At 51.4% G+C, this 13,116-nt stretch overlaps 1 protein-coding gene across 1 annotated transcript in view; it reads left to right on the forward strand.

Moving 5' to 3' along the window:
- Positions 1–13,116, forward strand: part of TMPRSS2 (transmembrane serine protease 2) — a 32,701-nt gene that overhangs the window by 11,980 nt on the left and 7,605 nt on the right. The window contains exons 5-10 of the mRNA XM_032461838.1: positions 835–921; positions 1,634–1,753; positions 7,040–7,166; positions 8,362–8,472; positions 11,261–11,304; positions 12,446–12,617. Coding sequence (XP_032317729.1) covers positions 835–921; positions 1,634–1,753; positions 7,040–7,166; positions 8,362–8,472; positions 11,261–11,304; positions 12,446–12,617 — 661 coding nt within the window. The remainder of the gene's footprint in view (positions 1–834; positions 922–1,633; positions 1,754–7,039; positions 7,167–8,361; positions 8,473–11,260; positions 11,305–12,445; positions 12,618–13,116) is intronic.

The raw sequence follows: 13,116 nt of genomic DNA on the forward strand, positions 1-13,116 counted from the left end.
GTGACTGTCCAATCCGGGTGCACAAGAGGGTCCCACTTGCCTAATAAGCACATTTCAACTTTTCTGGAGGAAAATGCAGTGATGACAGAGAGTGGGACAGGCATGTATAAATCCCTCATCTGTTGCTTCATAAGGAAAGACTATGAGCCTACATGGATGACTTTGCATGAAAAAACTGTCCTTTAAAAGCTAGCTTAGTGACCACACTTAAACTTTAAAACACTTCATTGACTTCTATAGAAACACATACCTTTTATAAGTGTGATGTTTGATCTTGGAAGTATTTTTTTTAATGAATAGACTATTCTTTAGAGTAGTTTTAGGCTTATAGAACAATTGAGGAGGGAGTTCCCATGAACCCTCTTCTGTCCGCCCCACGTTTCCCTTTGCATCTTGCCTAAATGTGTCACATTTGTTACAATTGATGAACTGATATTGAAACATTGTTATTAACTAAAGTCCATAGCTTTACATTAGGATTACATTCTTTTTGCTGGATATTCTCTAGGTTTTGATGAATGTATAATAATGTGTCCAGGATTACAGTCTCACACAGAGCAGTTTCCCTGCCCAGGAGGTCCTTGGTGTGCTGCCTGCACATCCCTCCCCCCAGCCCTTGGCAACCGCTGGGCTTACTGTCCCCATCGTGTTGCCTTTTCCAGAATGTAGAGTGGGAAGCCTGTAGCCTGTCAGAGCCTTGACAGTATTTTGCAAGTTACTTAAGTGACACAAATTCAAGGGAACTCCATCAGGATTGCAAGGAACATGAAATTTGAGAGTCTGATTTCTAAGAAATTCGACCACTAAATTGTGTCCTCACTTCTTTTCCTCCAGAGACTAAGAAAGTGCTGTGCGTCACCCTTGGCCTGGGGGCCATCCTAGTGGGAGCAGTGCTGGCTGCCGTCCTGCTCTGGAAGTTCAGTAAGTGCTGAGGAGCTGCCCTGAGCCGGAGAGGGCCAGGTCGTGGGGGGCTGGCCCTTCCGCGCCCCTGCTCTCTGGGCTGGGGGACCATCCCACAGTCCCTCTTGAAGTTTCCCACCTCTTGCCTTCTGTTTGGTTACGTGATGCGTGAATAACCTTCCTTGAAAGCAGCCAGTCTGGTCTGTGTGCTTCATTGTAATCTGTGGTTTGTCAAGATCCCATGTGCTTTGTGTGGCATGGACACACGGGAGAAGCGTGTGGCACTTACCCTGTGCTTTGGGGCACTAGGTGGCACCTGGCATTCGTGAGCACGGCTGCCCCACCTGGGGCCACACCTGGTCCCTGTATCTCAGTGTTCAGCGGTGGCTCCCCGGGCCACCTCCTGTAACCCAGTGCAGGTCTCCTCCATCAGCCCGGGGCAGCGTTTGTGGACTGCAGGACTCACCTGTGTGGCAGAGAGGACGGGGGCGCGCTGTCCAGATTCAAGGCTAGGGGTCCTTCCCTCCGCCCGGCAGTAACGGACCCGAGGGGCTCGGCGTTGCTGACGGCCAGCCCCGGTTCCTTTGATATACGCAGTCCATGCAGTCGGCGAGGGCTCATCCTCTTCTTTCAAAACAAAGGGGAGGAGCTGACTTCCTCTCATCACGTGGGCGCTGGGAGGTTTTCTTGGTTTCTCAGCCTGACGGGCACCTCCCTCCCGTTTCTCTGCAAGAGGAGAGCAGGTGCTCGGCGTCCGAGATGGAGTGTGGCTCGTCGGGGACCTGCATCAGCCCCTCTCAGTGGTGCGACGGCGTCCTGCACTGCCCCGGCGGCGAGGACGAGAACCAGTGTGGTGAGTGGGAGAGGGCCGCTCCTCCTGGGCTCCGGGCTCTGGGTGTGTACTGGAGGAGCGGCCCCCAGGCTGGGAGTGATGGTGCAGGGCCCGTGTCCAGCACTGTGATCGCTCCATCACTGCATTCCTATCTGGAGGCTGAGCCGTGCATCTAAGCCAGGTTTTCAGATGAGGAGACAGGCTCAGAGTGGGTGAGCTGCTGCCTGACATCGCACAACCGGGGTCCGGGGAGGGAGAAGACAGCCCAAGGCCAGGCCAGCGTGTGCACCCAGCTGCCACAGGATGTCATCTCTTGGCAGCTAAAGCGAGCAAACTGTTTAAAAGATAAAGTTGGGAGTGCGCTGTGCCTTTTTCTTTAAAAAAAAAATTTTTTACGGTAACTAGGTTTGTTTATTATTTAATGGAGGCACTGGGGATTGAACCGAGGACCTCATGCATGCTAAGCACGCGCTCTACCACTGAGCCACACCCTTCCCACGCCTCGCTATGTGTTTTCTAAACAAGCTGAACTTAAAGCGATCTGTTGTCACAGGTGGGCACCTCTTCTGCTTCTATAATTTTCTATTAATTATTTCAGGGGTGGTAAAGTCCTGCAAAGGGGAAATCGATTCTCTAGTCCGAGGGCTGCGCTAATATCCACCGATGGCCGTACCAGAGCCTGAAGTCTGCTGTGTGCTCTGGGAGCCATTAGCATTTAATGCAGGTGGTGCCAGAGAAAGGCCGTGCTCGTGGGACCTGCAGGAACCTGCAGCTCCCTGCCCCGGGAGTGTTTGCACGTGTCAGTGGCTCACTCACTCCCTAAACTGTCAGCGGAGTGCCTTGCCTTTATTTTGGTGATAATATATTTGTCATCATTTTCTTAAGTAAAGGAGGGAGCTTTTGAGATTGAGCAGATGTGGTTAAGATGTCAGGCGGTTTTCCTGCACACGCGCGTGTGTCAGTAAACTCCAGCCAGACAAACATGTAATGTTCCTTGGAGAGACTTTCTCGCTCTCTTCTTAGTATTGAAGTTGTATTTGTTTAAATACTTTGAGTCCATGTGCTCAAATAGATCAAAATTCAGAAAGTCCCTAAGGGTGTGCAGTGAAAAATCTCATCTCCCCACTTCCCTTACACTCACACACAACACACACACACACACACACAAATGCACTCACATACCATGAGACAATAGAAAATACATGCTGGTCTCCACCCCTACTTCCCGGCCCGGAGCTCCTGGAACCCTGGGAATTCCTAAGTGACAAGAGCACCAGGAGCATCGTTTGTCCCAGCGTCTGGTCCCTTCCTGACACAGGACTCCTGAAACCCTTGTCACTCCCTGGGTGACAGGCGTGTCCTTTGTTCTAACGAGGTGACTGGGTGGCTCCTGGATGGGAGCTGGTCGCCACAAAGAACAAGCCGTGGTTAGAAGCTTAGAACTTGCAGTCCTGCCCCCCCGTTCTCGAGAGGGGACAAGGGCTGGAAAGGGAGTTAATGATTGGCCGCGCCTACGGGATGGAGCCACCACGAAATCCCAGAAGTGCAGGGTGGGGAGCTTCCGGGTTGGTGACCGCGTGAAGGCCTGGGGAGACAGGCGCGCCCAAAGAGGGCGCGAAGCCCCTGCCCCTCCCCACATGCCCGCCACACGCGTCTCTTCCTCTGCAAGTTCATCTCTGTCCTTCCCCATGTTCCTTTATAATAATCTGGTGAACAGAAAGTGAACGGTTTTCCTGAGTCCTGTGAGTCACTCTAGCAAGTTAATCGAAACTTGAGGAGGGGGCCGTGGGACCCTCTGACTTACAGCTGATCATTCAGGGGCACAGGTGACAACCCGGACTTGGGACGGGCATCTGAAGTGGGGAGCAGTCCTATCGGCCTTAACCTGTGGGATCTGATGATCTCACCAGGTAAAGAGTGTCAGAATTGAGTTAAATTGTTGGACACCCACTGGTGTCCCCGAGAATTGCTTGTTACGGGGTAAAAGCCGCCCACGTTTGGTGATCAGAAGTGTCAGGAGGAGAGTGTTCCGCATGAGCAGTGAAGGGACGCACGGGAGACAAGGACTCCAGGAGAATGAAGAGCTGGGTTGTTTTACCATCACACACGTGTGTGCTCACACGCACGCACACACGCCTGTTCACTAACCAGTCATGTTTTTCCCTTGGGGGCAATTAAAAGAGTATCTTGTTTGTGCAGTTTTTGCACCAGAAGTAAATACGTGTTTGCATTCTTGATCTGCTCATTTCCCAATGGTTGTTACCATCCGGCTGATTCCACAGTACTGGCCACACATCCTCAAAGTCATTCTCCGCCCAGACCCCAGCCTCCCGTTTCCCTCCACTGCCCTCCGCTGCCCTCTCCGTGTTCCTTTGCATGGAACACCGAGCAGTTTCATGTGTACAGAAAATCGAGCAGACAGCACAGAGCTCTCTTGTCCCTATTTTTAACATCTTGCATTGAGTGGTTTGTGCGTTGTAAGTGATACATCAGTATCAATACATCCTTTTTTTCTTTTTATTTTTTTAATATTTTATTTATTTTATTAATGTGTTAATTATCTTTTTGTGGGGAGGAGGTAATTAGGTTTATTTATTTTTAGAAGAGGTACTGGGGATTGAACCCAGGACCTTGTGCATGCTAAGCATGTGCTCTACCACTGAGCTATGTGCTCTACCACTGAGCTATGTGCTCTACCACTGAGCTATACCCTCCTCCCTTTTTTCTTTTTTTTAAATTGAAGTATAGTTTACAATGTTGTGTCAGTTTCTTGTGCACAGCATCATGTTTCAGTCATACATATACATACATGTTCGTTTTCATATTCTTTTTCATTATAGGTTACTACAAATTATTGACTATAGATCCCTGTGCTATATAGTAGAAATTCGTTGTTCATTAATTTTATATATAGCAGTTAGTATCTGCAAATCTTGAACTCCCAATTTACCCCTTCCCACCCCCTCCCCCCCAATAACAAGCTTGTTTTCTATGTCTGTAGGTCTGTTTCTGTTTTGTAAACAATTTCATATGTGTCTTATTTTTTAGATTCCACATATAAGTGATTTCATATGGTATTTTTCTTTCTCTTTCTGGCTTGCTTCACTTAGAGTGAGGATCTCTAGGTCCATCCATGTTGCTGCAAATGGCATTATTTCATCCCTTTTTATGGCTGGGTAGTATTCCATTGTATAAATATACCACGGCATCTTTATCCAGTCATCTGTCAATGGACACTTAGGTTGTTTCCATGTCTTGCCTATTGAAAATAGTGCTGCTGTGAACATTGGGGTGCATGTTGATACATTATTACTGACAAAAGTCCTTAGTTTACATTGAGGTTCATTCTTAATATTGTGGACAAATGTCTAATGTACTTAAACTTGGACAGTAGGTTTGGACAGATGTATAAAGACATGCATCCATCATTACAGTATCGTACAGAGTAGGTCCACTGCCCTAAAAGTCCTCTGAGCCCCGCCCATTCACCACCGAGCCCCCAGCCCTGAGTAACACTGATCGTTTTACCGTCTCCATGCTTTTGCCTTTTCCAGAGTCACAGAGTTGGCATCACACAAAGGGTAGCTTTTTCAGATTGGCTTCTTTTACTTAGACACATGCATGTAATGCCTCCATGTGTCTTCATGGTTCGAGGGCTCATTTCTTTTTAGCACTGACTCATAGTACGCTGCCTGTTTACCACTCACGTGGTGTATGGACCCACTCATCATGGAAGTGTTAGGACAGCATCACACCAAGGCCGGTCATCCCGTGGAGGAGTGAGCCCAGACATCAGGCTGGCCGTCCAGGGAGTCGGGGTCACCGAGGGGAGGCGAGAGTGAGCCCGGGGAGCAGCCCGGTCCTCCCCTCACACTTAAGCCCACATGCATCGCCCCCAGCCACAAAGCGGCGTTTTCACGCTGCGACTTCCCAGAGGTCGTGCCACACAGAGCACGTCATTCGGCACCTCGCCGTCTTGTGCACAGTGCCGTCTTCTGGATCGTTCATGTTAACGCAGGGCACGCTGGTTAACCCTCAAGTGTTAACGCAGGACTCCCCTCTGCGAAGAAGACACAAGGTGTTTCCCCCACAGCACGAAGAGTCTCGGAATTCTGCAGGAGGAGGGGGGGGGTGGGCAGGGAGGGGGCTTCAACTATATTTATAATGTTTTATTTCTTTAAACAAAAGAGTTGGGGTTGTTGTGGCAAAATGTTAATGAAGTTAGAGGCAGAGCTTTCCAAAGGACTCAGCACATCCCCGGGAGCTCTCTGTTGGGCCGAAGGGTCAACCTGCTGCTCAGAGTGATTGTCTAAAAGTGTTTTTCAAAGACAAATGAAAAATCCATAAAACCAAACAAAAAAACACTTTTTAAAGCCTCTTCATCTTATTCATTTATTTTCTTAAGAAACAGTTTTATAATACACGCATAATTTGCAGGCCACAAAGCCAACCTTTTACTTAATTAATTTAAGTGAGGTACCACCAGTTACAACGTGTCAATTTCTGGCACACAGCACAAGGTCCCAGTCGTGCATGTGCATACATACGTTCGTTTTCATGTTCTTGTTCATTAAAGGTTATTATAAGATACTGAACATAGTTCCCTGTGCTCTACAGAAGAAACTTCTTAAGCCAATCTTTTAAAAGGCTCAGTCCAGTGGTTTTTTGTTTTTTTTTTTTTTTAAGTAGAGGCACTGGGGAGAGCACCCAGGACCTCGTGCACGCTAAGCACATTCTCTACCACTGAGCTGTCCCCCTCAGGCCAGTGGTTTTTATCTATTCACAGAAACTGGCAGCATCAGCACAATCGTTCTAGCACATTCTCTTCATCTCGTAAGGAAATCTCAAGCTCTCGCCCCCTGACCCACCTCCTGCGTCCCCCTGGGCCCTGAGCAACCACGAGTCTACTTCCTGTCTCGTGCGTGTTCCTGCATGTGGTGTGTGTCAGCGCTCACCCCCTTTCATGGACGAATAATTCATGTTCCATTGTGTGGGCACCATCCTTCGTGCGTACACCTGTTGACGGACATCTGGGCTGTTTCCGCCTGTGGCTGTTGTGAATAACGCGCCCAGGAACATTTGTGTACCATGTTTGTTTTGTCTGAATACTTGTCTTCAGTTGTTGGGTGAAGGGCACTTTTTTTTGCCGGGAAAGGCTGGATTCTCAGCACACCTCATGAGTGTGGTCAGAGCCTCGGGAAGAGGGAGCCCTGCACGCCCCCTCCCGAGCCTCTGTGTCCCCGGGTGGGAGGGGCTCGCCCGTGGCAAGACCATGGTCTGGAGCTCACGAGCATCTCCCTTCCGCAGTGCGCCTCTACGGACCCAACTTCATCCTTCAGGTCTACTCACCTCAGAGGAAGTCCTGGCACCCCGTGTGTCAGGAAGACTGGAGTGAGAGCTTCGGGAGGGCCATGTGCCAGGACCTGGGCTACGGGTGAGTTTGCAGCCCCCCACCTCAGAGGTGGGGCCGTGACGGTGACAGGCATAGAAACGTCAGAAGAAGGACCAGTGCTTCCCTCTGCCCCTCGCTGGCAATGCCAGGCCGCGGACACCACAGACCCTTGTCTCCATCCCACAGCTGCTCCGGGAAGCCAGCAGGGAAGCGTGTACCACACCAGCCCCCTCCACGGCATCTCCCAGCTCTGCCTCCTCCTGGGCCTCCATCCGCCCCGGTTACTCAGGGCTGTCTAGTGCTGTGATCACCAGGGTCCGGGGTGCTGGCCGAGGGCCTTGGGTGGCTCATTTCCTGAGAAGCCTCTGGGCAGAGTTGAGACCTTGACTTCATTTGTCTCCTTGATGGGGGCTGGGGCTGGAGGGCGAGCAGGGAGGGCTGCGGGGGAGGTCAGAAGGAACAGGTCCCACGTGACCTCCCCTGCATGCGTGCAGGAGACGTTGAAGGCTTCTGAACAAGAGACAACTGATCATCAGACTGATGCATAAGAGAATTCACTCCTCATGCAGCCACCAGAGGAGGTGGGAGAGGGAGGTGGGAGGGCCCCTCCCTGGGGTCCCAGTTAGTGGCTCACCGGGGCGTCCCTGCGGATGCCTGGCAGCCGTCTGGCCTCCCAGAGGAAGGCTGTGTGATTTCACTGCCTCCTTTTCTTCCTTGGGGGTGTCCCTGTGTGACTTCTGTGCAATTCTAGGGTATTCCCTGTATGCCAGTTTTCAAAATGAATTACCGCTCCACAAGAAGGCTGGCTTCTTAGTGAAATACTTCAAAATGCCACCCCCCCAAACTGTAGCACAGGGCACCATGGCTGACAGTGAGCCCCCAGCACGGTTCAGAATCTGTGTTCCGTAACAGAGCATTTTCACACGTGTACCTTGGCTCATTCACAAGGCCTCACACACCCTTACCTTCACTGCTTCTTCAGCCTCATCCAGATTAGGCCGGACGCACGACTGCTGGACGACTGTTACCTGACACTTCAGGGTCATCAGCTGGAAGGATGGTTATCAGGCAGTGTCACTTGATTGGAACTTGTGGTTTTGTTTTTCGAAATGCTGAGGTGTTCTTAATCTGAACGTCATGCAAGAGAAGGATTATGACACAGCGTAGGATCTGCGTAGGATTTGCAAATGCTTACAGCAGAACCATTATTTTAAGCAAGATTTTCTGTCTTTTTTAGGAATAGTTTTTATTCTAGCCAAGGAGTAGTGGATGACAGCGGGGCCACAAGCTTTATGAAGCTGAACATCAGTGCCAACAACATCGATCTCTATAAAAAGCTGTACCACAGGTATTTCATTTGGTGGTTTCTCGTTTCCTTCCAAAAGTTTTACAGGTAGAATGAGTGGGAGACATCGGGGGGGTCACTGTCGGAGTTTGATTTCTCTGCTGCAGTTGTGGGTTTGGCGTGGATTCTCAAGGGGAGGATACTGGACTCTGCGCAGGACCCATTGCTCTGGCAGCTCTGGGCTCGTTCTTGGGAAGCGGCTACGTGTATCTGCCATCTTGTTTGTGCCGTCTGCCCTCTGTGGCATTGGGTAACACTGCAAAATTGAGATTCTTCTTCCCTGATTTTCTTGGCTCTCCAGACATTAAAGGAGGACCTTACTATGTGTCTGGATGTGGGTCTAGGAATCCAAAAGAATGTCTCGAGGTCCCAACCCAGGCGACCTACTTACTCATCCTGGTTTGCCCAGGACTCTGCTGGTTTCACACTGGAAATCCTACTTCCGAGGCATGCCCCGAGCCCCAGGCAGCAGGGGCGGTTGGTCCTCAGCCTCAAGGCGTAGCTGTCCGACGGTGCTGTGTGTGTGTGGGTGCGGGGGCTGCTGGAAGTGAGCAGCTGGTCCCTGCAGCGGCCCACACATCCTTCTTCCTGTATCTTTGTTTCCTGTGCCTGGAGGCTGACTAGCAGTGCTGGACGGTTCCCAGTGTGCCCAGTGGGTGGGAATGAACCTAAGCTGGTCCCCTGAGGGATGGTTTAGCTGGTTAGGAGGATGGGGAAGAGGGCTGGGCTTTAACTAGTCGTTTTACGTTGCATATGTTTAAAATGATTGCGGTCTTCTTAGCATCATTACTATTTATTTGAATGGTTTTTTTTTCTTCTGACTTTTCTTCTGTTTACAATGTTGTATTATATCTGAATGTTCTTTAATGTGGAAGATACACAGTGTCCTTTGTGCAGAAGCCTCCCAGGTCTCTTATCACTCGTCCCCAGGTGGCCAGCCAGGCCATCACCTCCCTGCTGGCCAGGTGCCAGTCACTGCATTTAGGGGAGAACGGACTGGTCATGTGTCCCCTCCTTCCCTGTGAGTGGGAGACTGGAAGCAGGTTTGCATTCCTGGCGGCCCAGGCTGAGGTGTCTGGGGACTGACTTCTGCCTGAGGCGCCTGAGCTTGGCCGTCTGCCGGAATGGGACAGGGCGAGCCCAGGAGGAGGGGTGGGCACAGCCAGGTGTGCCCATCAAAACAGCGCCCCATGGTTTGCCCACCCAAGAAGCTAAACACAGCTGCCCGGGCTCTTTTTAAATGCCGAGTGTCTCTTTGTCCTCCTGGTTCCGTGGAATCGGGGCTGAGCAGGGGCAGGAAATCTACCACCTCTCGGTTAAGAGCCTTGGAAACTCTCCGGGTAGCTGTAGGGTTTGGAGGAAAGAAGAGAAAGTCATTGGCAGCTGGTGTTCTGGGTGCGGGGCAGGGGTGGGAGGACTTCCTTCCTCTTGGCTTTCAGAAGTTGCTCATTATTACCTGAGTCTCGGGCTCTTGGTGGGGTTTCTCCAAATGGCTGCTTTGTGCCCTGATGCTGGTGGCTGGACAGTGTGCCTCCTTGTGGAGGAGAATGGTCCTTAGAAAACATCTCTTAATGGCAGTGTGTCTTCTCTTGGCATCCCAAAACCTCTCAGCCAGAGACCACCAGGACACGCTGTGTCCTGGAGTCAAGGGTGTCTCAGTGGGACGGTGCTGGAAAGAACTTATTATAGGACATAGGCTTGTGTTGGGTCATTTTGGGGAAGGTTCCAGGAAGCAGAGCTTTGCCCTGGATTGAAAGCTGTCAGGAAGTGACGGTGATTCTGTAGTTGGTGTCTTAATGCTTTTTTTTAGAAGGTGGGTGGTGGAAACCCGGTTACAGCTGAGAAGGGCAAAGAAGCATGGTCACTCATGTCAGCCAGCAGAGGGGGCTGTTGGTCACTGTGTGGTTTGGACCAGGTTCATCACGGTCGGTCTGCTTAGAGGGGACATTGCGGTGGGCTTGCCTCTGTTCTGCTCCATCACATGACAGTGCTCTGGTCTGATGCTTTGTGGGGTTTTCTTCCTTTTTTTTTTTTTTTTGATGGGGGTGCCGGGGATTGAACCCAGGACCTCGTGAATGCTAAGCACGAGCTCTACCACTGAGCTCTACCCTCCCCTACCACCCCCGGCCCAATGTTGATGCTCTGCAGTCTATGTTCAACGGGAGACACAGCCAGCTGTGACCCCCTGGCTGTCAGGGCTGCTTCTCTCTTCAGCATATTGGGGAGAAACTCACTCTGTGACAGACGCATTGGTTATTTCTTGTCTGTAACTCTGAATGTCTGTCTCCCAAATGAGTAACTTTTCTTTCTTTTTGCTCCCAGGCAAATGATTGGTTGTCAACTTCCTGTGCAGTAAATGTAAAACAGTTATTGGAACCCAGAAGTTTACAAATGTCTTCCATACAGAATTAAAGGATGGAATTTAAGTTCCAAGAAAACAAATAATAGCTGCTCTGTTGTGTGCTGCCCTTCCCAACCGCCTTATGAGTTGGTGCTATTTAGCCCATTCTGGAGATGGGGAAATTGAGGCGCAGGGAGGTTGAGTGCTTTCCCAAGGTCACAAAGCTTGAATTTGAATCCTGCACTTTGACTCGGCATCTGCTCTTTGCTACTGCCCCCTGTGGGTGTAGATTCACTTTCCTTCTTCACTTTCCTTCTTCATTTGTGGCCTCTTCTATGTCTGGGGAGGCAGGGAGTGAGAACACTGGAAGAAAATATTTATTTCTAAGTATTTTGAGAATCAAGTGTTTCATTTATTATAGTGACCACAGTGTCCCCTCTTCTTTTGTAGTGATGTCTGTTCTTCAAAAAGAGTGGTTTCTTTGCGCTGTATAGGTAAGTGACCCTTGGTTTTCCTTTCTGTGCTTCTAAGTAGGAACCCTTCTGTACTTACAGAAACGTGTCCCCGTGTCTTTGGGGGGCGTGGAGAGAAGAAGGCTGGGACGTGGGTTGGGATATGCCCAGTGCTCTGCCCCAGGGAGCGCCTTTCTTCAATTTTGATGCACTTTCGGTGCCTTCTGCCTCGGGTCCAGGAAGCAGCTGTCCCACGAGAACGGGCACGTTCAAGACACCGACGGGTCCCGCTCTGTGGTGTCCCCAAGGCAGAGCTGGGGGCCTGTGGGAATCCCCATCCCTGGGTTCGGATTACTTAGTTTCCAAACTTTCATCAGCGTGGAGGACACTGGGATCCCTTCTCTGGGATGGCCCCACCCTGTTTCCACACGAATCTTGGGCCTGAAGCTCAACTTTTGAGTTTGAAGAGGTAAAACGAGCAGGTACCCCCAGTGGACGCATGTCCCAGTTGTCCCAGCAGTAATTTCCCAGCCAGGCTGGCTCAAACTTCTTGACGTACCCAGAGAGCGTGGCACCCCCTGCCCGTGCCCCCTGCCCTCCTGCCCAAGCCGTCCCCTTGTGGTGGCATGGGAGCAGCACACGCAAGGAAGGCCCTCCTTAGCTTGTTCAGGAATCTTCAGGCCTCTGAGCATTCAAGGAGGTCCCAGGGCCTTCGTTACCCATGCCTCTGCTCCACCTGAGTATGTGGGGGACGCTAACGAATCACACTAGCGCCAGGAGAAGGCGGCACCCAGTGCCAGCAGAAGTGGTGCTTTCTGACTTGAAGCGAAACACGATGAAAACTTTAACATAAATTCTCTTAATACATTTACAGTCTTGTATTTACAAGCTAAATATATATAGGAAATCACAAATAAATCCCTTTTAATTAAAAAAAAAAGTGGCACTTCCTCGGGTGTGGGGCTGGGGGCTAGAGGAACGTCCTCTCCTCTCCCCCACCTGAGAGAGACCAGGACACATTTTCTAAAACTCAGACCCCAAACAAACAGGAGCAAGAGGTGACAATGGTCATCCTCGAGCCAGGCAGAACCCCTGGGATGGGAGCCGTCTGGGCGCCCGGTGCAGCGGCGGGTTGGCCCTGCTTCTGCTCACCGGCCCGCTGCGCTCTGTTTGTCGCCCCCAGAGTGCGGGGTCTCCGAGAAGACGAGCCGCCAGAGCCGGATCGTGGGCGGCTCGAGCGCCAACCTGGGGGACTGGCCCTGGCAGGTCAGCCTGCACGTGCAGGGCATCCACGTCTGCGGAGGCTCCATCATCACCCCCGAGTGGATCGTGACTGCCGCCCACTGCGTGGAGCAGTAGGTTCCCAGTCCTAGGGGGCGGGGCCCGCGGGCAGGGGCGGGGCCTGGGGGCAGGGGAGGGGCCCTGGAGCGGAGGTGGGGCCCGGGGGCGGAGGCAACGCTGTGCCCTGTGGCCTTGAGGGAAGTCTTTGACCTGTTCAGGCTCCGGTTTCCGAACAAGTGGGGATTCTAAGGGAGCCCACTTCGTGGAGTCTCTGGGAGGGTTACATAAGTCGTGATGTGAAGCCCGTGGCCAAGCCCATCCCTTCAACAAATGTCCACCGCAGTAGGGCTCCGGAGCAGGGATGCCCTGAGGGGCTGGGGTGATGCTGTGATCAGAACTCCTTCCAGCCTGTGGTCTTCTCAGCTCCAGCCTACCTTTCTTGAGGCCCCTGCCCTCTTGGGAAGCCTGGTCTCCCCTGGGTTCTCCTCTGAAGAGAGTGTGCTCAGGGACACTCAGACCTCACTCTGTCCTGCCGGAAGATTCTCTGTGGTTCCTTAAACACCTTTGGCCACA

Source organism: Camelus ferus, chromosome 1, assembly GCF_009834535.1.
Source record: "Camelus ferus isolate YT-003-E chromosome 1, BCGSAC_Cfer_1.0, whole genome shotgun sequence".
NCBI classification, from domain to species: domain Eukaryota; kingdom Metazoa; phylum Chordata; class Mammalia; order Artiodactyla; family Camelidae; genus Camelus; species Camelus ferus.